Here is a 26,647-nt window from a genome sequence, read left to right as displayed (position 1 = left end):
TTGAAGTGCAGATAACTGGGTTTTATATGTGCTTTTTAGAATTACATTTACACTAATTTCCCTATTTTTGCTGCAAAATTGATAGTAGAAATTTCAGAATTTGCTATTTCAAATTCTACTATCATTGTGAAGTCTATTTGCTCTAAATTTTAAGTTGGTCAGCATTGAGTAGCAGCCAGTAATTAAAATAACAAAAGATATTCCCTTAAAAGACTTTTTAGCATGCAAAGCTCAGGACTTCTCTATCAAATTCTGTTGGCACCACTGGGCAATTGCTGGGCTGGCCTGTGTGTGATGTTTGATTCACAGATTGTCACTGGGGGATTTGTTCTAAACTGTGCTTCATAGTGACAGATGCTCTAATGAGAAATGTATCTGCTTGAAACAGTTTTGAAAGCTATTAATGGTTTGAGCTACTGATCTTGAACAAAGTTGTAATTTGAGCTGAGGAACATTAATGTTAAACCTCAAAGTGAGTAGTGCTGGCATCTTCGGGTTTTTAATATGTCTCAGGACTGTGGTGAGGCATTGGGGTGTTCAATCTACATTTATATGCTTTCTTCTATACTCAGTAAGAGAACAAGCTTGTGGAAGGGATAGTCCCTTCTCATTGATTTTAAAATAGATGTGTATAAGGGGGCTACATTTGTTTCAATATCAATACAAATCCTGATAATTTTTGGCATACTTTTGAAAAATATTTTCAGGTAGGCTTGTGTTTTGTTTGTAAAATTGTTTTAATTTTAATTTTTAAATGCAGTCTTGCAAAAATTGTCAAAAATACTTCGTGCGACCATATTAGCACCATATAGTTCATTAATGCAAGTACATTTTCCAAATCAAAAGCAGTCCTCTCTGCAGCTGGTGGAGAACTGACAACTGTAATATGGTGTTACCCTGTGATAGTCTGTCCATAAACACATACTTTTCCATTGGTTTCAGAGTAATTTATTGGCAATTGAAGTGTCTAGATTAATGGTAATTGCATGTATGTATACATAATATATATACACACATTATATAGATTCTGTAATCATGAAAAAGGTTTGTTTTATTTGTCAACTACAAATTTGTGTCTTTGGTTAGTCCCAGGGATAGAGAGAATTGAAGCAGTGCAGGACTGATTCTTCCTGGTTCTTAGACATAAGCATGGACAGGATTAGATCTTTAGGAGGAGTGGCTGATGTTCACTCCATGCCTGACCTGTAGATGCCAGTCTATAAGAGCATCATTCTGTTGTTTTTTTGCCAAACCCCATTAATAGTGAAGAAAACATCTAAAGTGGATGATTTTTTAATATGTGTTATGGCTTTCTGCATGTGAGTATGGCAAAAAATATTGTAAGGAGCTTTTCAAATATAAACATTTCTCTCTTCAGGTGAAATGGAAGAAATCAGATGTGAAGTTTGAAGATCGATTTGACAAGTATCTTGACCCATCTTTCTTTCAGCACAGAGTATGTATTGTTCTAAGACAGCCTTACAATATGTCCCTTTACAATGGTTGCATTAGTTTAGATGTCATGCAATTTTTGGATTACATCTTTTCCAGGTGTTCTGGGACAATAAAAAAGGGAGGTATGACTGTTGTTAAGTGGCAGTCTTGCTGCTAAAATAGGATGGCTCCATTTTTTTAGAGTGCTTCAGTAAATATGTAGGCAAGCTTCAAGCTTGCAGAAAATACAGGGTAGCTCAAGAAAATCCATTCAGGTGACCAGAAGCAATGAAACTTCAGGGACACAACTGTGTGAGCTGAATAAGTGCAGTTGGCCATAGGCACACTTCTTTCTGAAGTAAATGCACAGCAAAAAGCATTAACCTAAACCAATTACCAGTTGTGGTGCTATCAGTTGTGTTTAAATCTGTGGTTGTAATCTCCTTAAGCGTAGTGTACTGAGCTGTGCTACTTCCTGAAAGTAGAAACTTTCTCTGCATTCTCTTTGGAGCTCAGTGAAAACCAGAAGTCTATGCTTTTGAGAGCAATAATGCTGCTGCACATTTTCATCCTGTGCAAAGCAGTAATTCCTTTGGCTTTGCTGTTTGAACCTCTTCCTAGGAAAACAGCAGTACATTGGGTTGCCTCTTGCTTACCAAGGGAGCATGCACAGCCAGTTGTTCAAACTTTGCTGCTGCATAACTAAGCTGTGATAACTTTGTCCTGAGCAAGGCTGGCTGTTGAAAAGGTTTATGTGTGGTGTTTCACAGACCAGTTTTAGTGACACTCTGTGAAAATGTAGTGTTACTTACAGTATGGTTTATTATTACTTAGCTAGTGCTGACGAGCTGTCCTTAAAGGCAACAATTTATCCTTATTGGAACAATTTGAAATGTATTTACAATTCTAAATTTTATGGGTGTGTTTTCTTTTTGTAGATTCACTGGTTTTCAATTTTCAATTCTTTTATGATGGTGATCTTTCTGGTTGGCCTGGTGTCTATGATACTAATGAGAACTTTGCGAAAAGATTATGCAAGATACAGCAAGGAGGAAGAAATGGATGATATGGTAAGTCTTGCATCCAATGCTTTACAAACTCCTTTTTTAAGGCTTATTGTTTTCTTGTCGTACATTCATTGTGTTAGCAGCTCTGAATGGCTTTCTTCAATTGGACAAAAAAATGCCTTTTGTGTGTCTTGAAAGTGTTACTGGTTTTCTTTATAACATGTTTCTAGGTTGCGACCAAAAATCTCTCTCTAGTCACTGTGTTAATGTTCATATCCAACCTTAGGATAAACTAGGTTCATTCTGACTTTGTAGTAGAAACCTGATGTACTCCTAAGCACCTCAGAGGCTTTAGGGACAGGGAGGGATTCTGATAGATTTTATTGTGTCATACATTCAGGTAGTAATTTGTTGGTGTCTTCATAAGCATCTGGAAAGTAAACTTTTCATTTTGATGCATTCAGAAGAGAAGACACACTTCACTTGAAGTTGCTTTATTAAATCAGACCTTTTGTTTTTATGTAGCTTGTGTGTTTGTCTTTTAATTGTCATGACTAGACTTAAAATTTGTTGTTGTTGTTCCCAGGACAGAGATCTAGGTGATGAGTATGGGTGGAAGCAGGTCCATGGAGATGTGTTTAGACCATCCAGTCATCCTCTAATATTTTCATCGCTTATTGGTTCTGGCTGTCAAATTTTTGCTGTGTCTCTTATAGTTATTATTGTTGCAATGATAGAAGATTTATACACAGAGTAAGTATAATTGTGCCATGTCTTCCATATATTAATGTTTAAGTGAACAAAATAATTATTGTTCTAACTGTTCTAAACAAAATTTTCTATTTAATAAATATTCTATTTATTTTAAATTATTCAATTTTAGAACAAAATTGTTCTAAACAAAAATTTTTGTTCTAACTGACCTGAACAAAAGTGTTTAAGAGTCTCTAGTAGTAATCTGTAGATCAGATGTAGTATTAAGAAGTGCTCTTTTAATTTGTAGTGAAACTTTGTCCTACTGTTATCACGTTAGTCAGTCTCCTTTGATTTTCTCTTTTAGTGCTTGCTTTTTGAGCGATTTATTTTGAAACTAGTTTGTGCTGCAGAATCACTAGTAGATAATACAGGAATTATATGTATTCAAAGGTACAGATTTCACTCCTGGTTTCGTCCAGAGTAACAAGATGTTAGTATATTTCTGACCCTACTTCCCCACCATGTCCTGTGAAGACCGAAATAAGAGTGTGCTCTGTTGTGAATAGTCCTGTTTTCTGCTGACAAGTATTGAGTCAGTCTTATCACGAGTCCGCTTAGGAATGAAAATGTAATTCTTTAAGTTCTTTTGAACACATAGTGGTCAGCCTGTGTTGATGTAAAATCCCCAGAAACAGGTCCTGACTGGAAAGAATCAATTAAATGAAGTGATTGTGTTTTGGGTATTGGAGGGAATTACTGGCTTGTGTTTGGGGTTTTTTTGGGGTTTTTTACAAGTGATTTGTTCTAAGCAGTGACTAAACTTTAATCTGTGAGAATCGCCAGTAACTTGATTTTAACAAGTTGCAATACGTGTGATGTGCCAGTAGAGGGAGCTCTTGCACATCAATTTAGTGGCCTTTAACGGTGTGTTTTAAAGGCCGCTCGGTAGTACCAGAATCTTGGCATATTTTCATTTTCCGTAGGGTGTAATTCCCCTCCTTGTGTCTCATGGTTTTATTTATAGACAGGCATACATACACACTCTTAATTGTGCAGCATATCAGCCCTTCAGAGGACAAAAGGAAACCATTTCAGAACACATGTGCCCTATAGAGAGGCTGTAGGTTAGTCATGTCACTTGTAAAATGTATTTTTTGACTAGATATGTGCACTTAGTCTTTTATTGCCATAGGCCTTTCTGTCACTTTCAAAGTGAATTTAATTCGGGGTGTGTAGTGGAACAACCAACCAAATATGGTGCAGACAATTCTTATGTTCAGGAAACCAGCACCAAGTCTGGTGTTTTTACTGTTAGCCTGGATTTGCACAGTGGCAGTGCCATTTCAGACTGTGCTTGCTCTTGGGGGTTTTGCATGTGTTTCTAAATTGTCATGAGTTACGAGAAGTTTTTACAAAACAAAAACTGGTAAAACAGTCCTTCAGTGTGTGTGACCAGCAGGTATATTTGCTTTGGTCCTGCTATCATGGCAGCTTAAGTGCTAAAGATTGCTTCTTTGAGTACAGCAGGCATCCAGCAATGGTTCCTCAAAGACCAAAATGGCAGTAACTAGAATCTCTCAGAGCAACTAATTTGAAGAAAGTACAGTAAGTCAGTTGAAAACCTACTGCTATTTGCTGTCGAAGAATAGCAGAGGCATGTAGAGAAACAATTCTATTAATGAATAACATTTATATCTTCCTATTCTTAGATATGATCTTTTCAAATGTATTTGGAAATGGCTTCTTTGATTTAAAATTATTAGCTTTGCTTGTAAAATTTCAGAAAAAAATTATGCCAAAATTAGTAGTCCAACATTTAATGGGGTGACATTTAAAAATTACTAAGCTCTTCTGATTGCACTACTTAATGCTGATTTGTGACTTCATTATAGTATTTATAGTTTCTAAATCTAATTTTCTGCCAGATGAGCACTTTCGATCTTCAAAGTTAATTTCTGGGGGATGACAGAAACATTATTTGCAATCTTAGTACATTTTTGTTAATACTGGCCTTTTGACATTTTATCTGCAGTTGAATCTTACACTTAATGTATGTCATGTAAATACTTACTTATGCACAAAGTACACACATCCAAATGTCAGGGTATATTTATCAGAGGTGGGAGTCTGTACTCCAGTTAAAACAAATGCATGTTAGGAAAGAATGTAGTATGTCAAAACTCTCTTCCCCACATTGAATTAGACTTGGCCAAAGCCTTGTGTACAAACAGTTCTCATTCTTACGCAGATTTTACAGTTTAAGCACTTTGAAATATTTGTATTACGTAAAAATATTAAATAACTGCTTCTGCTAAAAATACAAGGGTTTTTTGCTCTAATCATGTTTGGTTTTGTATTTCATTTACCAAAAACATCCCTTCTTGTAGGAGAGGATCAATGCTTAGTACAGCTATTTTTGTTTATGCTGCAACATCGCCAGTGAATGGATATTTTGGAGGAAGCCTTTATGCTAGACAAGGAGGTAAATTGTTTTCATGTTTCAGCATTTTCATTGCATTGTTAAATGGAGAAGTTACTATTTTCTGATTTGCACCAGTGTAGAAGAGTCCTCATGGAGTTAGATGGAATCCATTTGATTCTTAATAAATAGAAAATATTTTGATTATATTTAGTTTTCATATTATCTACCCAGTCAGTACTGGCTATTCTTTTTAAAAAAGTAACTGAAGTCTTAGGTTAATTTAAAAGAGCTAAAGAACTGTTAATAGTTGTGATTTCTGAATTGCTTGTTATACTCTTGTATATAATTTTTGGCTCATGACATCCACAAAGTATAATAGTCTTTCCCTTTTGTGTAACATGTTGTTAAACAGCTCATGTCATCTCCAGATGACTCCTACTTGATCCCTTTCTTTATGTACTAGGGGGGTTATGTTATGCCAACACAAAAAGGACAGGTATAGGTTATTTACTAGACCATTAATTGCAGATGAGGAAAACTGTTTATATCATATTTTAAAGAAAGTTGTTCTACTTTCCAGTATATGCTCTACTTCATACTTACCAAATCAAAGTGAGCATCAGTAGAAAGCAGAAGCCAAATAAAATTGACAGAAGATTTGAACAGGCTGTCTTCAATGCTCTCCACTATACCTCTGAGTTATGACCAGTTAGATTCTTGCAGTGCACTAGCTTCATCCATTCCCTATGCTGTAATAAAAGAATAATCAATAATTATCTTCTAGAGTGCTTTAAAAAAAAATCTAGTTTGCAAAATAAAATTTGTATCTTTTTAGCATGATATACCTGTTAGTGTTCAATCTCAACTGTACTTTGAGTTTGGAGGTTAGAAGTTTATTTTCATGTGGCTTGTTTATAAAGCTAGCAATTTGTACAAAACAACAGATCTAGTTAGAAAAGGATTGCTATGCTGTAATGTATTGTGCTCTGTAGTTGAGCCAGATAAGCTTTTTTTATTGATAAGCATGTATCAAACCGTGAAATGCTGATTATGTTGGCTCATGATGAAAATACATGTGATTGTCTTGAAAAAACGTACTTTTAAAATTGTTTTTATTTACTGCATATTAATAAATGTAGACAGTGTTTAAGAGCATAAAAACTACAGGAACTACAGGTAGAGGAACTTTTTAAGGTATTGCCCAAAAGGATTTCTTTGATTTCCTCAAGGAGGAACTGCTAATGAGTGTTCTGTTCCTTTGATGCTTGGAGTTTAGAAATCACTTTCTTTCTACCTTTTCTGTTGTTGGAAATGTCAAGAGTCCAGTTTTCCTGTATGTTAACTGCTGTGACGTTTTGCTTTTTACCGGGGATAGCCATTTCCTTAATGCATCCTGAATGTGTCTGGGTTGGCTTGTTCCAAACCCCGAGCAGATGCTGCCTGGAAGCAGCCGTAGTGCTGAGCTCTCCTGTGCTCTCAGAGCAGGAGCAGGTTCTGCACAGGGCCAGCTCTGCTGTCTGTCTCTTCTCACCTGCAGCTACATACACCCTCAGGTTTCACACCCCAGCTTCTTTGGCCAGCTTAGTCAGCATATGCTGTTCTTCAGCTGAAATGCTCTCCTGCTGTATCCCTTTTCTTACCTTTTCACCTGGCCTACTAAATTGATTAATGTGCTGCATCTTGTGGGTTATCAGGACTCAGATGAAACTTTGTTTGCTCGTAGCTCTTTTTGATGTAGTATGTAGTTACTGATGATATTGATGTAGTATGTTGTTACTTCTTTCACCTTTTTGTCAGAGAAGTAGTCAAATGTGTAAATTCTGGCGCGCTTGCTAATAATTTTTTTTAAATGCTGTATCTTACCAGTCCCGTTGAAATGTCCCTTCTTACAGGAAGGCGATGGATAAAGCAGATGTTCATTGGAGCCTTCCTTATTCCAGCAATGGTGTGTGGAACTGCCTTCTTCATCAACTTCATTGCCATCTATTACCATGCTTCAAGAGCTATACCCTTTGCAACCATGGTGAGTTGTTTGATTGGAGAACTTAAACTACACTGTACACACAGGAAAATGATATTTTTTTAATCAAAATACATTTGTGAGTCATAGTTTAGAGCTAGCTAGTTAGAAATTTATCATGGGAGGGGCTTAAGGTGCTTCAAGTATAATTAATTTTAACCACAATAGCTGCTGGATGCCAAAAACAGTTTTATCTCTGCTTAAAGTAACACTTTGGTTTGTATTCAAGCTTAGTGTTTTAACAATGGGGGAAGTTAGCGACATGACTTTCCTTCTGGATGGCCAGTTCAAACTCATTACAGTATAAAACGAAATACAAAGAGATTCCAAGTGAAAGATACTTCTAAGTCATTGCAATCAAGCAAAAAAATAAAAATAAGTGATCAGGCTACAACATGAGATAAGATGTTCTGAGCAGATTTGTCTCCACAAAAATGACTCACTCTTTCCACTTTGTTAAGTATTATTTACTGTCCAGTTATGGTCTTGTGTCTGTACGTTTACCTTACCACTTGAAGAACTACGCATGTTGTAGTACTTTTTCATTTAGTCATGATGACTTTCTCTATTTCCTTTGTCAGGATTTTGTTTATGTTTGGCCCCTTTCAAGCTACCTCAGATAATCCTGTGAATAGAATGTAGGAAATAATCACTTGTCACTTGGGCAGAATTTCTGTTTGAGCTTGTAAGGATTAGTGTTTTAAAGCAGAAATGTATTTGAAATATGCACCATAAAATTGCTTTTTCTAATTTTGTGCAGTAATGCTGTTAACTTAAAAGAATATCTTAATATAGGAAGGCTTGCTTTCTTTTCAGTGGTATCTGTAGCAAATCTTGGAATTTAGCATTTTTATAGATTTCTTCTTTGCATATCAATTTTTTGTGATATGGTAGGTTATTCAAATACTTCAGGGACATTCAAGTAGCCTTGGATTTCTTAGTTTAAATTTACCATAAAATGAAGCTTAGTATCAGAAGTTTCTGTCTTATATATTGCATTTTTGGGTTTGTGATGGGAATTCAGTATGTGAAAATACTTCTAAAGAGCACATTGTTAGAGAATGAATGTGATAGAGATTATAAACGGTAACAAGAAGAGAGACAATTCTTCAGGGAAAGACTTTCAATAATTTTTTACTGATGGAGGAATCATTCTGGGTACATTGCTGGTTCTAGTCACCTTCTTATTAACAGTATTTTCAAAGCATGCCTGAATACCAGCTTTTTACATTGAATTCGTTTTTATAAAAACACTAAATGTAATATAAAGCTAAACATGTTTGTAAACACTTATTTTTTCTCATTTTCTTCTTCAAGAAATTAGATTAAATTTCTGTCTTTGAATAGTGTGTTTGTGTTAGTTGGTCAATGTGTCCCAAAGCAATATTGTGTCATTTTTTCTTTCCTATGCTAGCAGCTATATACAATACTGTCATAAAAGTTTACAGCATTGATCTTTGATATGTGCAAAGAGACTCTGTTTTACTGCTAAGCAAGCAGTTATGGTATCCCATTTCTCACTTGTATTCTCGTTTGGAGGCCAGGAATGCTGAGGGAAGGTGATTCCATGTGTGCTGAAGTTTGTCTTGTGAATTTGTTCAGATGATTTATATTTTAAGACCATGGGCACGTGCATGGAAAAATAAACTGATATATAAATCTTCAGGGTTCAAGTCATCAGGATGTTAGGACTCTATAGACAGTGATTTTAATGTTTGCAAGGTTTTATGAAAGCATTTGAATCATTGTGACTGTGGCAATAAAACTTTAGTGGAGTTAGCAGGCAAGCAGGTTATGAATCGGAAACTTAATCAGGATGAGCAACGCTCTAATGACTTCAAATCAACAAGCTGGTTTGTAGGAGGAAATGGAAATTGTTTGCAATTACCATGTTATGCTTCAGGTTGAAGTCCCCAGGAAGCCCTCTGGCTTTATGGATGAGATCCCTTTGTGTCTTTCCAGCTCTGTTTTCAATGCAAAGAGGCTTCCAGAACTGACTAATGCAAATTTTCTGCTTTCTTGGGGAAATAAAACCTCTGTCACCTAAATGTACTAGAACACACAAATAACTTTCTTTATCCTGACATATCTTGAAACCACCCTCCTTGATTTAAATTGCTGGCAAGTATTGCCCCTTCATCTTGACTGCCATAAATCTGGAAAAAGCAGAAATGGAGTTACTGAGGAAAGTTCCTTAGCTAAAATATTGCTAAGAGACTATTCTTAAATATGTCATCCTGTACTTTGCCAGTTTTGCACTGCCACTTCCCAGTGAAGTATCTAAGTAGTCTCTGTGACTTAATTCTTCTTTCCAGAAGAATTTTCCAATGGAATTTAGTCAAGGGCAGCTGACAGAATGAAATCCAGGACACCCAAACTGACACTCAGTTGCTGTATCTTTCACCTATCTGTTTTTCACCTGTTTTTCTACACTTTGTTTTAAGTCCTCAAATTCATTGGGCTCTTCAGGACCTTCATGCATCTCGTTGTAGTCTGTTTTGAACTTCAAAACTTCATTCACCTTGTATAACTCATTCCTGGTGTCTGGCATCTCCTTGAAGATGTGACAGGGCCTGGGAAAATACAAAGCTTGTTTCTGAAATCAGTCTTCGCTCTTGGGACTCTGCCCTTAGTTATAATTGCAAGCTGTCTTACCTATGGAATGACAAGCCATCTGCAGTGAAATAAGCCATGAGCATGAACAAAGGCTTAAATCTCTTCCTTGAGGTAGCTTTCAGCTCTCCTTCCCTTTAGAATGATACCAAGAATGTGACCAAGAAGGTTTTATTCAAATATGAGACCTTTTTAAAACTGAATGCATTAGAGCTTTCTGGAACATATGAAGGAGTGCCTTTTTCACTCATCCCTTCACCTTTATAGGAATGGAATGAGTACTGTTCAGTTATTCATGCTTTTGGAGTCCAAATTTGATTTTTTGGTGTATTTTGTTTATTATATCCTCTTACTGGTGAACATTGAGTTCTGAAGTCGTTATACATCTTTACTTACTTTCTGTTTATGTTTATCAATTTTTTGGTTTATTTAACAATCATCTTTATATTTGTGTGTGTATGAATGATATGTAAAATGTGGAGCATGGAAGATTTAAGACTTTTAAATAAGGGTATGTGAAGTGATTTCTCCATAATATGTTTGAAGAGTATATTACTAGTTCTGTGCAGAAACACTGACTAATGCAGAATTTCTACAGAGTACAGCATGATTGAATTTGAAGGGACCATTTTAATTCTGGCATTTTATAAGTTGTGACTGCTTACGTTGTTCTGTGAGTGATGCATAATTTAAAGATTTCCATTAAGGCTACTATGACTAATGTAATATTCTGACTGCAAAATCTATGCAGCTTCTATTAACTGATTTAAGATTTATCATTTTTGTTTTGTTTGATCAGTAGGTTCCTTTGTGGCTAAGGTTTCCAGTGTGCATTTTAAATTATTTAATTAAATAAATTTAAGGACACTGTATTTCTCTTGGGATTTAGACCCTATTGTTTGTATCTTTTTTACCTTGTTTTGAGAAGAAAAAAGTGATTCCTCCAACAGATAGCTTAATCCAAGCTGCAGCTTTCCCTGACAGCTTTGAGTTGATATGAGTAATGACTGCCACTAAAAAAAGAGGACCTGGTAGTACCAACAGTTTTCATGCCTTGAATCAGATAAAGAAATACATCTGGCTAAAAAAATGAAAAAAATCCTGTTACATGCATTCAGCAGAGTGCTTCCTCAAATTGCTTGAAAGTGACTGTGCAACCCTCAGTCAAACCCCTTCGTTTTGCTAAAACCAGACAACTCTTAATTCTTCTGCCTACATTTTCAGCAGTTCAATTTATTACCCAGAGCGACAGTCTAGATTAACAACTTTGTTATAATAAAACTAGTAACTCTTTATTTTGAAGCCTTCTGTTCAATTCTTTTTCTTGTAATGTTTAGACAATGTGCAGAAAACTCTTGTGTTATACAAATTTAGTAACCGCTACATGGGAGGGAGTGTCATGACTGAGAGTGCATTTTGGTAGCTGACAAGGAAGATCAAGCTGCTGCTTTGACAGTTAATTTTTATTGCTTTTCTTCCCTGTGCATTAAGCAGACGTGGCACCATAGCCTGCCAGTAGCTGTTTAATATTAGATATGCTCATAAAAATTTTAATTATCACCCTTGAAAGAAGTTTAATCTACAGTTGTCAGGAAATATGAAACATGTGGCACTAGGAAATAAATTATATCCCTCTTCACAATGTTTCCTTTCAAATACGGAAAACTGAATTCTGCACGTTCAGTCAGGGGCAGTAGAATATTCTTTCCCCATCAAAACAAAAAAAGAGTTAGAAGGAATGCAGGCTTGGTGAGGTTGACAGTCTCTTCTATGATAACTAAAACCTACAAACTAGTGTATAAGACATTTTGTACAACAAAATTGCAAGTCAAAATTAAATAAGTGTTTTTTAATGTACTGGCTTTGTACAAAAACTCATGTAATTTATTTTGGGTAACATGGATTTTAAAGTACCTCTGTTTGTTTGCTTGATGAAATAACAGGTTTGAAGATCTAATGTATTTGCCTCTTTGCATAATTTGTGTTTTATAGAGTAGTAGTTAAAACGGTTCTCTGAATTTCTCATGGCTGATGTTACAGTAATAACTCTTAAAACACTCATAAAGATGTAACTTTCTTATCTCTGCCTGTCACACAACTACTGTTACTGGGATTGGATTTTTTAGTATGTTATCAGTGACTTTGGCAGGAGGGTAGAGCAGGTATGTGTGTTGTCTTGTCTTCATTTCTCCTTTCCATTTGTGATGGTCAAATGGAGGTCGTAAAGTGCCTGAACTGTTTTTCCCATTGTATTCTTGCTCTTGTAAACCTTTTTTACCTGGTTTTACCTCAGACCTTTAATTTAGAAGAGCATGTCTGAAAAACACCAGCTATCTCCAGTCATCTCTCTCGTCCAGAGAAGGCTTATTATTGCCAAGAGTGGAGAAAGTTGTTTTACCAGTCATCAAACTGAGCAGGGAGACTACCTGTGAGTCAGTGAGTGAAAAGCAAGAAAGAAGATGCTGCTGAGTTCAGCATGGTGTGTACAACCAGTACTGGTGTTGTTGGTCATCTTACTAAGACCAGTAGGTTGCTGTCTCTAGGTTGGTCTTATCTCAGTAGAAAGAACATGCACATCTTCCTCATTTTGCACAGCTTATCAGAGCTAGGTGGGAGTAGGAAACATTGCTGAGCCTGTGCTATGGTTCATCCTTGTTTGCCCAATTGTGTCTCCTTTGCACTCTAGACTTGGCTCAGATACTTTTTAGACTCCTGAAATGGCTCCAGGGTAAAAGGAGAGAAATGTACTTCACTTTCAGGTGTCCTGAGAACACAGCATAGCATTAAGATAGGTGGTGTTTCACTGTTTAACAAAGTGTTGACTTTATCTAATGCTGCTGCTAGGTATCACTGAAGATGCCGGCTGTTCCGTTTGAAAGCAGGTAACTTTTCAGCCGAACGGATAACAGAATGTAAGGTGTTACACCATTATCAGTCATACTTTGATCTGATAATGAAACCACACATTTTCTGATGGATGCCAATTATAGGTGTACTGGGGATAGCTTGACTGTACTTACTGCAGTCATTATCCAAGGAGCCTTGATCTGTCTCAGCTTGTTTTATGCAGATGAACATTTTAGATTTCCAAGCTACTGCTGAGTCAGTTTCCTGGATAACACAACAGCCAAGCCCTGCTGGATCAAGTTGAGCCCTTTCCTTTTCTACTTGATTTTAAGCCATTCAGCTGTGCAGAGGGTGACACTAGAATGAAATGCTGCTGACAGCCTTGTTTCATCCAGGAGTTTGCCAGCTAATCAGTAATTAGGCCTGGATGTTCCTTGCTTGGTTCCTCGTCCAAGGTTATAATCTTTCTGTGTGGATTCTGTAAAATAGACACATTTTGTAAGATGGACAAATACAAGATGCTAAGTGTTGTTCCAGGTGAGCTTAGAACCCAAGACAGTTCCTGGGCAGTTTTTTTATGCAGTGAAACGATGGATTCTCTTTCTACCACTGTCTCCAGTCAGGTGAAGCATGACTGTGAAGCATGTGAACAAGACTGTGAAGTCTTGCTCCATCCAACCCCAGGCAGTGTTTTCCCTTCACATCTGTCCCAAGCTAGCCAGTAATAGAAGACTAAGACACTGACATTGGTCAAATGCTGCCTTAAATTTGTGTGATTCACCTAATGCTAAGTTTGTATTGAGCTAATGTCATTCTTTCTTTTCAGCTGCTTGCTGTAGATTTCTTAGATGCAACATACATGAGCAGCTTTTATTTATCCTCAAAGTAACTGCTTCTTAAGCAAATCAATGTGTGCTCTTAAATGTGTTCTGCTCTCTGTTGTTTAGCATTAATCTGCTGCCATGGACTTTGTATTCTGCTGGAGTGAAGACAAATGTAGCTCCTTTGCTCAGGAGGCACCAGGGTGTACACAGAGCCTCAGGCAACAAAGCCGTTAAAAGGCAGTATTTTCATACGTTTGTATAGCAAAGGTCACAGGGTCAGTATTCAGTACTGTGGTGATTGCATTATGGGCAACTGTTCTGTCTTTAATTATCAATATCAAAAAGTTACCAAACTGTCTAATGCTGTGTATTTTTGTGCTAAAGAGTTACGAGTAGAGAACATCTTCCTTAACACTTGAAATTTTCCTATTTTTGGGAGATAAATTATGTTGCCTTTAAGGAATAGAAAAAATGGAGCTACATAAATACAGTGGCATAAAAAGATTCATGGTAGATTTTTAGAGAGGCTGTTCCATTGGAAAGAGCTGGAACATTGGCTTGACCTTTCCTGTATTGTGCATAAACTTGATTTCTATATGTAAATAGGGTTGTCGTGCTTCTAAATTGTCTATCTTTGCATACCAGTGGCCACTGGTTTCTTTATCAGTTCATGTTCTTAATTGCCTGGTTGGTGCATAGTGGAAAATACTGAACCCAAAATTGAATCAAAATTGGTAGCATTCTTACATGGTTTTTGATTGTTGTTGGGTTGGTTGGTTGGCTTGGTTTTTTTTTTTTTTTTCCATTGGATTAAAAATTTTGCACCCAACAGTTGTAATTTTGTGTGCAACTACCTAACTGGTAGATGTTAATTCCCAGAGAAATTCCCACATGCACTCTCTGCAAAACTGTACAAAACGCTGACAACTCTTTCTGTTATGAAGTACCATGAAGATTTCCTTTTATTTCTTGTGCAATGTATTGAGTATAATAATTAGGTGGAAACAGTATAGCAGTCTGTAATGGTTCTGTTCTTTCAACTGATGGATGAAAATATACTTAATAATGTTTATTAGAAAGTTTCTCGGGGAAAAATCCTCTGTTTGTAAAATATATGGTGACTAATGCTTCATAAGTAGGAGTATGATTCTACAGCAATAACTACTAAGGACTAATAGTGGTTGATTATCTTCTATTGTTGTCTTAGACCTGTTTTTTTAATTGCAAGTGTAAATTTTTGCTTGCAGGTGGCAGTGTGCTGTATTTGTTTCTTTGTCATCCTTCCACTGAACCTCGTTGGGACTATTCTTGGCCGAAATCTGTCAGGACAGCCTAATTTTCCATGTCGTGTCAATGCAGTGCCTCGTCCTATACCAGAGAAGAAATGGTAAAGACAAGCATAATGTTAACTAGAAATATTCACTTCAATACATTTAAAATGTCTTTTCTGGTGTTCAGCTTTCATGGAATAACTCCTTTTAATTTAAATTGAGTTGTGCCTAGAAGAACCGCTCAACTGACATTTTCTTAATGTGATTTTTCTTTTGAATTAAAACACCATGGTTATTAGTTGTAGCAGATTTTACAGTCCTGGATCACTGATTCACATTTTGCCTGAAATGCTCTTTAGTCCCTGTGTAAAGGGGGTGGTGCCAACTCAGTTCTTGTATAGATATATTGACACTAAAACCTCTCCACTTCAGTTAATGCCTCTTACAGGTTTAGGATTGAGTGTGCCTTGGAGGCAGAACTGTCCTGATTAATGGTCTAACACAACCTGAGACATATTTGCAGGGTTATGGTGGGAAGAAGCTTGCAGTGCTGTTCCCAATTCTGTACTTTTGTTGATGGCACAGAGCCTAAAATATTACAGGTATATGGTTTGAACTGTTAAGAAGGCTTTATAATTTTTGACGTGAATGCAAAGTGGTGCCTAGTCTCAAAAAGTATACTTAGGTTTTTGGAAAATTATGAATGCAGTCACTTTTTCCTATTAATTCTGAGGCGAAAAGCAGCAAGCTACGGAAATTAAAATATCCTCAGAGGATTTTTTTAATAGACTTTTCTTGCTTTTCCTGTTCAGAGGAATGGAACAGATGAAGTGAAAGGGGCACTGAAACATATAAGCCTGTAATGTCTAAGAAGTGCAGCACACTTAGTCTCTTGTTAGTGGTAGGTTGTGCAGCTCAGATGTTTGAACTTATTTTATATTGTGACTGGTATCTTGGAAATCTGTTGAAGTTTTCTGGATCAGCGTGACAGTTAAAAATACTTCTCTTGACGATGATAAAGTAACACACCATCAGCTTAGGCAAGTCTCCCTATAAATAATAAAAGAAGCTGCAAATGAAATCACTGGTTACTAGCTGGATTCAGCATCATTGCAAGTACTAAAGAGATCTCACCTTTTAGTGACAGTGTCTTCTACAGGTAGCTGGGTATTAATTTTTAATTATATGTTCATCACTCAGTATAGCATTAAAAAGGAACACTGGTTCTTATTTATATAATCATTATCCTGTGAAATTTTTGCTTGTGCTTTTTCCTGTATCCGTAGCCATCAACAGCACTGTGTATCACTGCCTTCATGCAGGGCTAGTAGATGTTGCTTAGTCCTTTATTGTCAAGAAAGATTCTTTCCATGGCCTTAAGGCTGGTTAGAAGGCTAACTATGCCATGAGGCACAAGCCTCATGTTTTGTTTCCGCTTCCCCCAAGAGTAACTTCTTGTTTTATCCATACATGTGACATTTTTGAGAGAATCTTCCTAATCTGCTGGTATGAGACAGAAATGTTCTTGTTAGCATGCCTTTTAAACCGTCTTCTGTTCTGTATTAATGATCTGGTCTTAATATGTTTATAAATGAAAAAATTCAGTTGTCCCTAAACTAATCCTAATATCTTTCAGGTTCATGGAACCAGCTGTTATTGTTTGCCTAGGTGGAATCCTTCCTTTTGGATCAATTTTTATTGAAATGTGAGTACATCAGCTGTTTCCCAGTTTGATTTAAAATTATATTTTAAGTTAAATTACAATGTCATCTGCATATTTTGTTTATTTTCTTCAGGTATTTCATTTTTACTTCATTCTGGGCTTACAAGATCTACTATGTTTATGGCTTTATGATGCTAGTTCTGGTTATCCTCTGCATTGTGACCGTTTGTGTGACCATTGTTTGTACGTATTTCCTGCTAAACGCCGAGGATTACAGGTGGTAAGTGTTGCATTGTTTTCATAGTTAACCAGATTGTGAGACTTGTGTTGAAAAGTAGTGTTTCTTCAGTCTGGAAGGGTCTTTTCCAAGTGCATTGTGCATCTTCTTAGGAAGCCTTGTGGCTAGTTGTATGATGGACATGTGTGTTTACTTTTAGGCAATGGACAAGCTTTCTTTCTGCGGCATCAACTGCGATTTATGTTTACATGTACTCCTTTTACTACTACTTTTTCAAGACAAAGTAAGTTATAGTTTTCTTGCTTGAATATCAGATTACTGTATTGCCAAATCAGTTTTATTGATAAAAAACAGGGGAAATGCCTAGCATAAATTTCTATCTTTCTTTTCCAGGATGTATGGCTTGTTTCAAACATCATTTTACTTTGGTTATATGGCAGTATTTAGCACAGCTCTGGGAATAATGTGTGGTAAGTTCCAGATATTTTGAAGGTTTTCTACCAGATTTTTTCAGACTCATATTTCTGACTTTAGTTCGTGGTTTTGGTGGTGGAATGTGTATGTCTGCAAGATCTGCTCAAAAAGTCTTTAAGGAGAATTTGAAGAGTTTTCTGCTTGTACTTGATTCCTACCTTATATAGGAGATTCCTGTGGATTGTGTCTTCTGATAGGAAGATAATTTATATACTGTGCAGGGAATTTCACCCTCTGTGCAAGCTTGAAAGACTCAGTATTTGGCAAGAAATCCTGCAAAATAAATTCCAAAGGAAGCTGAGACCATGCTAGCATTTTGCTTTGGATTTTTTACTGTCACTCAAGAAAAGGAGCTAGGTGCACCCATTGAGACATCAGTGATAGCACCATAGTGATGACAGTACCATGTGTATCTTGTGGCATGTATATATGAGAGTGAGCAGAACAGAGGACTGAGAGCTTGAGGAGAACATTTGAGAAATAAGTATTGCAATATTCACAGGTGAGGAGAGTTCAGGATGCTCCCGTGTGCAGCTGGATTTAATTGCTTTTTAAGATACTATTTTGACAGATGTTTAGACAAAGACACACTTCATGGCAGGGAGGTCATCTGTTAAAGCCAAAAAACTTGTTCGCATGTTAACTTTATTTTTATAATTTCTTTTATGACCTTCAGCAAGTGCTTCTTAATTCTTTTGCACTTTTCTGTAATGTTGGTTTTTTGGTGAGGGATCCTCATTTAATACTTCTTAGCAGTGAGTGAATAGTCCTATAGCTAATGGGAAGATTTCTTAGAGTTATATTTGAGACACGAGATGTCTTACAGGAACTTACTTCTGTAAAGTATATATTTCTTGATATCTCAAGAGGGTGGGTAATATCATAATGCTTTATAAAAAGGGAAGGGAATTCATCATTTAACGGCTGAGTACCTGTTCCCCTTTTCTCCCATACAATGTAATTTTGCTTCATCAGGTTCTTGGCACATTACAAGACTTCCCTGCTGTTTTGGTAGTCTTGCAGCCATTTTTTTTTTTTTCTTTAATAGGCTTATACTTTTCAGCTCTAATGTTTTCTTTCAAAAGTGCTCAGGCCAGTATTGATTAAAATGTCTGTGATGCAGAAGCCAAGCTTGTCCACCAGTTTCTGTAATTAAAATGTGTTTTAAAACACAAAAAAGGAAGATTGTCAAATGAATCCTTCTCATGGTAGGACACTATTTGATGGAATATTAGCGTAAAATCCAAATATTTCAAAACCAGAAAATACCTCAGCATACTAAACTTTATTTCTATTGAGCTCTATTGAGATTTCTTTTTGTCTTTTTAAATGTCTTGGAAGAGAAGCCGTGAGATGCCTTTTTACTGAGAAGTGCCATTTTCAGCATGTGGAGTGGAGAAAAAAAATCCCCTGTCAAAAAGCATTTGTGTAGGGAACTTGCAGCCATTGAGGTCTAACAAAAACATTTGTGTTAAAGAATTGTGCAGTGTGTGTGCTACTGACTGTAGGTCTGTGAAAAGTGTGTGGAGCTGTTCTTTGGAGGCTCACACGGGTGGGCGTGTTGGGTATCACAGTTGGATGTGAGATGAACTAGTTAGGGCCCAAAGCAACCACAGGGAAACTCTCTGTAGGAATGGATCATCCAGCTCTGGGTTTAATGCCCTTGACAATGCCTAGTGAACTCAGTCCCACATGTAGTGGGATGCTTTGATCCACAAAGTTTGCTGCTCTCTGCAGAGCATCTCAGTTCTGGGACCTGACAATAGGGAGCCCGTGAGAATTTCCAAACCTTTTGAGCTCCTCATGTTTCCCTCTTACTAGCAGAAAAGGTTAAGACTCATTTCCCAACTTAGTGGAAGGCTTAGAGGCTACATAACATAGAAATGCCTCTTGCAATACCACACTTCACTATTTAAGTATACTTAGAGCTTTTAAAAAAATTTGGTGCTTACAAAGTCACAACTACAGTAATTAGTAATTGGTTTGAAGTAATAGATGGGAATTAATCTCTTTTTGCTTTGTGATTGTTCTTCCTCTGTATTTGGATTTTTCTTTTTGTTTAAAAGCTTATTGTTCTGCTGAAATACGCTTGCAGTCTATTTCTGCTGAACCCAAATAGGCCATAACCAGGTTATACATATCACCTGGTAAGGTGTCTAATAAATAAATAAAATATTTCCCTTTACTATGTTTGTTTTAGTTCAGATGAGCCAGCTGGCTTGCATTTGAATAAGGAGGATGTTCTTTAGTCCTCATTGCCCAGGGTTTCTGCCTCCCTGCCCCATGTTTTATTCAGTGCCTGTGAAGTAGCCTTGAGGCTTAACCCCTGCCTTGGGTGTTGGCCATTAGTGGCCTTCATGGCTAAGGCACCTCTGTGATTCAGTATAGGTTATGATTTGTTCATGGGGATGAGAGCTTGTGGTCTCATGTGACTGTTGTTCTCTACTCCTCCCCCTCACTTCCACCTCATGCATTCTCTAGATCCCAAGTGAAGCACAGTTAATGCTTTGTTCTCTCAAATCTCTGTGATACCTGGCATCACATCACGAGCGGAACTCTTAAAGAACAAGTTCTGGAATGTATCTCAGTCTGGCAGTGGAAATGGGCATTGGGTCTGTTGGCAGTGTTTGCTTTAACAGGGAAAGCTTGGCGAGTCTTAAAGCAGGAGTCCAGTGCCATTATTTTGTTCATTTACTTCATAAGACAGAAGATAAATTTCTTGACAAGCTGCAGAAAAATCTGCATGTGCTTCTGTATGACTCCAAGCTCTCATCACTTCTTCACAGCCCGCACTTGAGTCTGTCCAAGTGTTGCCCTGGCCTCTCCTTGAGCAGTCAGGCCTTCCTTCTGCTGCATCCTCAGCTTCCTTGCAAGCAGCAACCTGATCTTGTGTGTGCTGTACTGCTTTTAATGGTGCGCTGCATTGCCCAAGTTAGTAATGCAAATCCCTTGTTTGTTGGCCAGTGGAATGGTTGCCATGATATTTATACAGCTTGGAATGCTGTGCTGTACAGAAGCTGAATCCACAAGCTCCTTACTGCTCCAAAAATGTTGGAATGATTTATTATTATTTATTTAGTTTTGCCCTGTGCAGATTTCTTGATTGGGTATAAATAATGGGCTTTTGAGGGTCTAAAAATCAAAACTTTGTGACAGCTTAATGGCTGACTTCATAAATTATCCCATCAGTCTTCAGGATCTGAATAATTCCATAGTCAGCAATGCCAGCTGCAAGTCTGTACAGACTTAATATGTAAAGGCAAAACAACCACTTTATATTTTTACTGGAAAGTTTGGCTTCAAAATTTTAGCACAGGTTAGACTTCTGTATTTAACATGTCTTCTGCAGTTCTGGTGCATCCTAGTTCACTGCAATGCTTTGTTCTGGGCTTTTCTTCGTTTCTTTAAGGAAGGAAAAATATCTTTTAAGAGTGTTTTTTACCAAGCATCCAAGCATTTAATGGAGTTCTCTGTAGTGATTTACAGACCCTGACTTCTCTATCCATTCCATGAAATATGACTGTTGGCAGTCAGACAGCAGTTGTCTTTAATTCTTGCCTGATTTTCAACTTCACTTCAAACATGATGATTAGCCAAATTGACTTACTGACATTTTGCTTGGAAGAGATGAAGTCATTCCCAGCTGCTGTCGTAAGGCCACAGTATTTACTGAGCCTGGCAAACCTGTGGGTCTCGATTTGACCAGGAAGGTTGCTGAATCTCTTTCTGAGAAGAGGCCTTAGTCCAGTGCTTTTCTTTAATTTTTCTGGATGTCCTTAATACTGCAGTATTTTGGGTTTAGCGTAAACTGTTGCCCCTATCAAAAACTCAGTGACCTGTTCTTTTATTGCTTCTGTGACAATGCATACTTTGCTCATGACTCTTACTAATTTGAAAACCACAGGTTGCAATTTCTTGAACTACTAACTGCTACTTGTTAATGTCTTTGTACAGACCTCCTTGGAGTGTAAGACTCCTGGGATGGGGATCTATTATTATTTGTGCTTTGTGGGAGGGAAGAAGCCATCTGCCAATAAAACACTCATCCAGAAGGCATGTAACTTATAATAAAAATCTGCCCTCCCATCCACCTTCCCTGCAGAGTGGGTGATTGTATGTTTTTTACCCTCTGCTCAGAAAAAAATGGACTTGGTTATTGGCAGCAGTAGGGGGGCTGCTATATTTATCAAGGCCAAATGAGCACGGCCTCTTGGTAAGATGGCTTAATGGATTTAGATTGCTTGACAGGGAAAGTTCCTGTCAGCCATTTGGGGGGGAACATAGATAATGAGAATTGAGAACAAGTATTGCAGGTAGAGAAGTTTCTGTGTACAGAGTATGTGCTTTATGTGACTTTCTCTGTTTAAGTGTGTGGTTTATACCGCTGGCTTGTTTTGATGATCAACTCTCTAACATATTCAATGTTTTTGGTTTCTTTTGCAGGAGCTATTGGTTACATGGGAACAAGTGCCTTTGTTCGTAAAATCTACACTAATGTGAAAATTGACTAAGGAAATAAGAAAATTGAACTATGGATCAGCTCCTGTTTTCCTGGGGATGAATTTGCACAGCAAAAAGCGCGAGAAGAGATTTGGGTTTTAACACTGGGCACTATATGGGTCTCCATTTTGTGGATGGCTTAAAGTAACATCTATTTCATTGATCCTAGGTTCTTACTGACTGCTTTCTCCAACTGTTCACAGCAAATGCTTGGATTATATGCAGTAGGCATTACTACAATATGTGGCTAATCTTTCCCCCCCAAAAAACCAACATCAAAAAACAAAAAACCTAGCTCATTAAAGATGAATAGACTAGCTCTCTTCAGTGAAGAGGACAAACAGTTTGTTTAAAGCATTTGTTCCATTCAGTAAAAAGAGGGAAACTTGGCTGCTAAAACTACTTGATTAGTAGTCTTCCTGGTACTCAACATTTCTAAATTATGTAAAAATGCTGTTCCAGAAAGATTACTCTTCTGATTTTTACTGCCATTGCCAGGATAGGAGGTATGTTTTGTATTTTCAACTCCAGGTGCTTTTTGGTTTATTTGCAATATCAACTACCCTACACTCATTTGTTTAAAAAATAATTTAAACATATATAAAACTCCCATATGCATGTAATATATCAGCTATTGCTCTAGTTGGACCAACTTCCCTTTATTTATCTTTAAAGTAATATCCAGCTACATCTTAAATCCATCCAAAGAAAATACAGTCTGAAGACGGGATGTGTTCTCTGCAATGCAATTTACTGTACAGTTAGAAAGCAAAATGTTAAATGAAGAGGATTGTTTGTTTTTTAATAAACACTCTGAGGTCTAGATTAAAACAAAACCAACGTTTTAACTGAATGTCTAAAGTGATTCTCCTTTTTTCCAAGTTAGTCTTGCCTTTTTTTTTTTGGGTTTGGGTTGAATGAAGATTTTCCTTTAGACATCATACAAGGGATAATAAGTGTATATAACATTAAATAATGTAACTTAGGTGTAGATCCCAAATGTATTTGGATGTACAGATTTACTACAGAGTACTTTTTCTGATGATTCGGTGTAAAAATGTGTGAATTCGGGTGGCTTTTTACATCCTGCCTGCCATTGCATGAAAAGTTGGGGTTTCTTCACAATGTGTGTATGTCATGCTTTTCTGTTCTATTTCTCAAGCTCTTACAGGAATTAAATTTGTAATTTAGAACATTTTAATTTTTGTTAATCCTATCTGAACACTTGTGTAACATCAAAAGCTTTAGAGTGTTCAGAAAACTAAAATAAACTTTTCAGACAAAAATGTTTTGATTGTGAAAATAGATGAGTTTGCAATTGAGAATGTTTGAAAAGGCAATACTGCTGAGCACCAGTTTCTGTATACAATATTAGTGCGGTTTTCATCTTATCAACCCCCCCTGCTTTGAATTCAGAATTTGCTTACAACTGTATTGTACAATACAACTCCAAAGTGAATGACCAACCCAAAAAGATTCTTCTTGGCTGTGGCGAGGTGTTTTGTGATCCAGCCAGTGTACTGGGAAAAGTGGGGGTAAGTGTGGACTGAAATAAATGGGCAAATAAAGGTTAAGTCTTTCTAAGATGACTGTTAATTATGCACTGTATTTAGTTAGAAATATCCTGAATGTGTTTGCGACAGATTTGAGAGCCACTGGGCTTGATTTTTTCATGGGTTTTTTGTTTTTTTTTTAGACATCTGCCATGTAGGAATGCTTTCATCAATGCGGCTGCCTGAAATAGAGCACCTGCCATGTAAAGGGAAACTTCCTGAATTTAAAAAATGAGCCAAATATTTGTATTGATTAGCACTGTACTGTTTCTGTATAAAAAGTGCAGATAATGCAGTAGCCACAATGAGAAACATTCGTATTTAGCTTGGGTGAACTGTACAGGCAGGTAATAGTGGGAAGCAGTGCATCCTTGCTGTATATGGTTTCTGAAAAATATTTGAGCTTTCAGCTCTGATTTCCCTGGCCAATTTTAATCAATCTGTCAGAAAATAATTAAGTTCTCCTTCAAGTGAATCATTGGTGTCTGTAGGTGAACACTCTGCTGCTAAACAGAATTTTTTTTTTTGTTTTGTTTGGAAGTACAGGCCAATTTTAAGATGAGATTATAAACTAGGTCAACACTTAGTCCATCTTTGTTCCAAAACATGGAGACTAAAAGCAGAGAATGGATTTTGTACTAGTACTTGCTAGTGCATACAGCTCTGGGAAGTCCTCTCTTCCTTCTAAATCTGAAGTGAGAAGTCATTATCTCCACATAATAAATACTTTAAGTACTCAGCCAAGATAAAAGTTTTTTTAAAGGGAATGTTATGATAATGGGTCTGGCTCTCTGTTTAGAGCCCTGCTATGTGATTAGTCTATCAGAAACTTCACTAAACCATTTGTGAATTTCATTTAATCACTTTTTAATGCCACGGGGTGGTGGATTGCCTACTTGCTTTTTCTATCCTCTGGCATTACTGGCTTTTGCATATCCAGATAGGATTGTATCTCTTCTAAAGTGACATTAGAAAGATAGCTACTGCACAGGCATTGCTTTTGTTTCTGCAAGCCGGTTCCTCTGGAGAAGTACTGTGTTTAAATAATTGACATTTTTATACAGCCACCCTAGCATGTAAGTTGGGAGTTTGTTTTCTCCCTTTTGGTTTCTGAAGGAGTGCAAAATGTGACCAGTTTTCAACAGCTTGTCTTTATGGTTGTTGTTTGGGGCAAGGCTGTTTGCTCCCCTTCCCCCTCCTTGGCCTCCTCCCCAAAAATGTGGGTATAGTTTGAACCATCTTGCTTAATAGAAATTGGAAGCTCTCTGCTTAGATGATGTAGTCCTTCCTCTTTTATGGAAGAAATAAAGATCTTACAGACAATACTCCTCTTACCATGGTTGTTTCTTAAGAGTTTCTGGTTCTTGAATTGAGACTTTTTGATAGCTCTTCAGTTGGCTGCTCAGTGCTTTTCTTTCCACTTCTTGGTACAGGGGCCAGGGATTTGGGTAAATAGTTGCATTAGCAATAGCCAGTGTCAACCAAATGTTTTAGGTAAATATAATTGTAAGTATTTTCAGTTGAGGCAGAGTGAAACATGGAAAGTGCCTCTTGTAATTCATATATGAAAATATATGAATGCTGGATTGGAGGGAATGGAGACTGTAAATAATCATTACATCATGCTCTTTTTGATGTCTGAATGTTTTAAAGACAGATTGTATTAATTTCTCTCCAAAATTACATTCCAAAGTGTATAAAGGGCAAAAAAGTTGTTTTTTTGTAGGGTAGTCCTAGGTGTATTTCTTTAACAAGTTTCAGGTTAAAAAAAAAAAGCCAAAACACTAACACTTTTTACACTTCTGGTACTAAAACAGTAAAAGTGATAGCACATTCTTATCACTGTCATTACTGCAGAGCTAACACAAATGAGAAAGTTATGTTTTGCTCTAACTTGAACATCACCAGTATCTAGCCAAATTTGCCTAAGGAATTATATATACACAGTTTCACTGAAGACAGCAAAATTCTGTAACTGTGAGTGCTTCAGGAATTTCTCCACTGGAATGTGTCCGGAAAGCATCAGCTCAGGCAAAGACAAGTCTCTTTTCCAGTCCGTGGACAAGAAAACTGAATAGATGGAGCCGGAGTTTAGGGCTCCTGTTTCCTTGAATGAATTCTTGACTGCAACTTATGGTTCATTTCAAGTCTGTTGGAACTGTGGATTGACAAAGAATTCCAGTTTTGGGTCCCTTGGATCTTTCCCAGGTTAATGCACTATGGCAGAGCAGCCCGGCAATAGCTGTTAGCACTGTTGCCATCTAAAGTCAGTGTCTCATTCCAGGGTTAGCTCTGGAGTCACAAAAGCCCCTGCTGTTGTTGGATTCTGTTGGAATAAAGCCACACTTGAAAGTGTTGGAGCAGTGTGTTTATGACTTGTGTTCTTCAGGAGCATCATATCTCATTATAAAGAAAAATACTTTTGGTACCATTTGTTTTCAAAAGCCTTTAAAGGGAACATTTTCATTTTGCTAAATGGCATTAATGAGAAAATTCTCAAAACTCGCAGAGAAGACATCTACATGTGTGTTCTGCAAGTAGTGTGCTTTTATCCAGGAATGTGTTTTCAGTTCAGGAAAGGGGTTCTTCCTTACTTTCAGTATTTTCATTCAGTGGTTCTAAAATTTTTCTTCCAATTTTGGGGGTTTGACTTGTGCAGGGAAACTGTAAAGATGATGGGAGGATCCATGAATCTGGAAGGCTTTGTGTAGTTCTTGGAGAGAATCACTTTAAAGGGCAGGAATTCATTTGGGAAAAGGATAAGAAAACAGCTTTTTTATCTGGTGGATTAACCTATTTGAAAGGCAGATCTTGAAACAGATATGCTGTTAACAATGTCATTGCCCCCAGCCCTGTACCAGTTACAGTGGTTATATTTTCATCATTGTATTTGCCAACAGTGCAGTGCTTTTGCAAAAACCCAGGGACTCATCTGCTGTGAACAAGGGAGTGATATTGCCTGGTACCAGCATTTTTGGCTTATTGATGTATCGATTTTCTCACCAGCTCTTAATAATACAATACAGAATGATTGTCAAATATCTCTGGAGGTCACATTGTGCTGAGGCTTATTCTGTTATGAAGA

General features: G+C 37.0%; 1 protein-coding gene across 1 annotated transcript in view; it reads left to right on the top strand.

Annotated features, from left to right (window-relative positions):
- TM9SF3 (transmembrane 9 superfamily member 3) overlaps positions 1 to 23,593 on the top strand; it is a 43,938-nt gene extending 20,345 nt beyond the window's left edge. Inside the window, exons 5-15 of the mRNA XM_030275952.4 lie at positions 1,379 to 1,456; positions 2,373 to 2,504; positions 3,028 to 3,194; positions 5,525 to 5,619; positions 7,452 to 7,582; positions 15,111 to 15,250; positions 16,771 to 16,839; positions 16,931 to 17,077; positions 17,235 to 17,318; positions 17,429 to 17,505; positions 21,953 to 23,593. Of these exons, the coding sequence (XP_030131812.1) occupies positions 1,379 to 1,456; positions 2,373 to 2,504; positions 3,028 to 3,194; positions 5,525 to 5,619; positions 7,452 to 7,582; positions 15,111 to 15,250; positions 16,771 to 16,839; positions 16,931 to 17,077; positions 17,235 to 17,318; positions 17,429 to 17,505; positions 21,953 to 22,020 (1,188 nt within the window). The 3' untranslated portion in view covers positions 22,021 to 23,593. The remainder of the gene's footprint in view (positions 1 to 1,378; positions 1,457 to 2,372; positions 2,505 to 3,027; positions 3,195 to 5,524; positions 5,620 to 7,451; positions 7,583 to 15,110; positions 15,251 to 16,770; positions 16,840 to 16,930; positions 17,078 to 17,234; positions 17,319 to 17,428; positions 17,506 to 21,952) is intronic.
- The last annotated feature ends 3,054 nt before the right edge of the window (positions 23,594 to 26,647 follow it).

This window comes from Taeniopygia guttata, chromosome 6, assembly GCF_048771995.1.
Source record: "Taeniopygia guttata chromosome 6, bTaeGut7.mat, whole genome shotgun sequence".
NCBI classification, from domain to species: domain Eukaryota; kingdom Metazoa; phylum Chordata; class Aves; order Passeriformes; family Estrildidae; genus Taeniopygia; species Taeniopygia guttata.
This window is presented reverse-complemented; position numbering and strand designations above follow the sequence as displayed.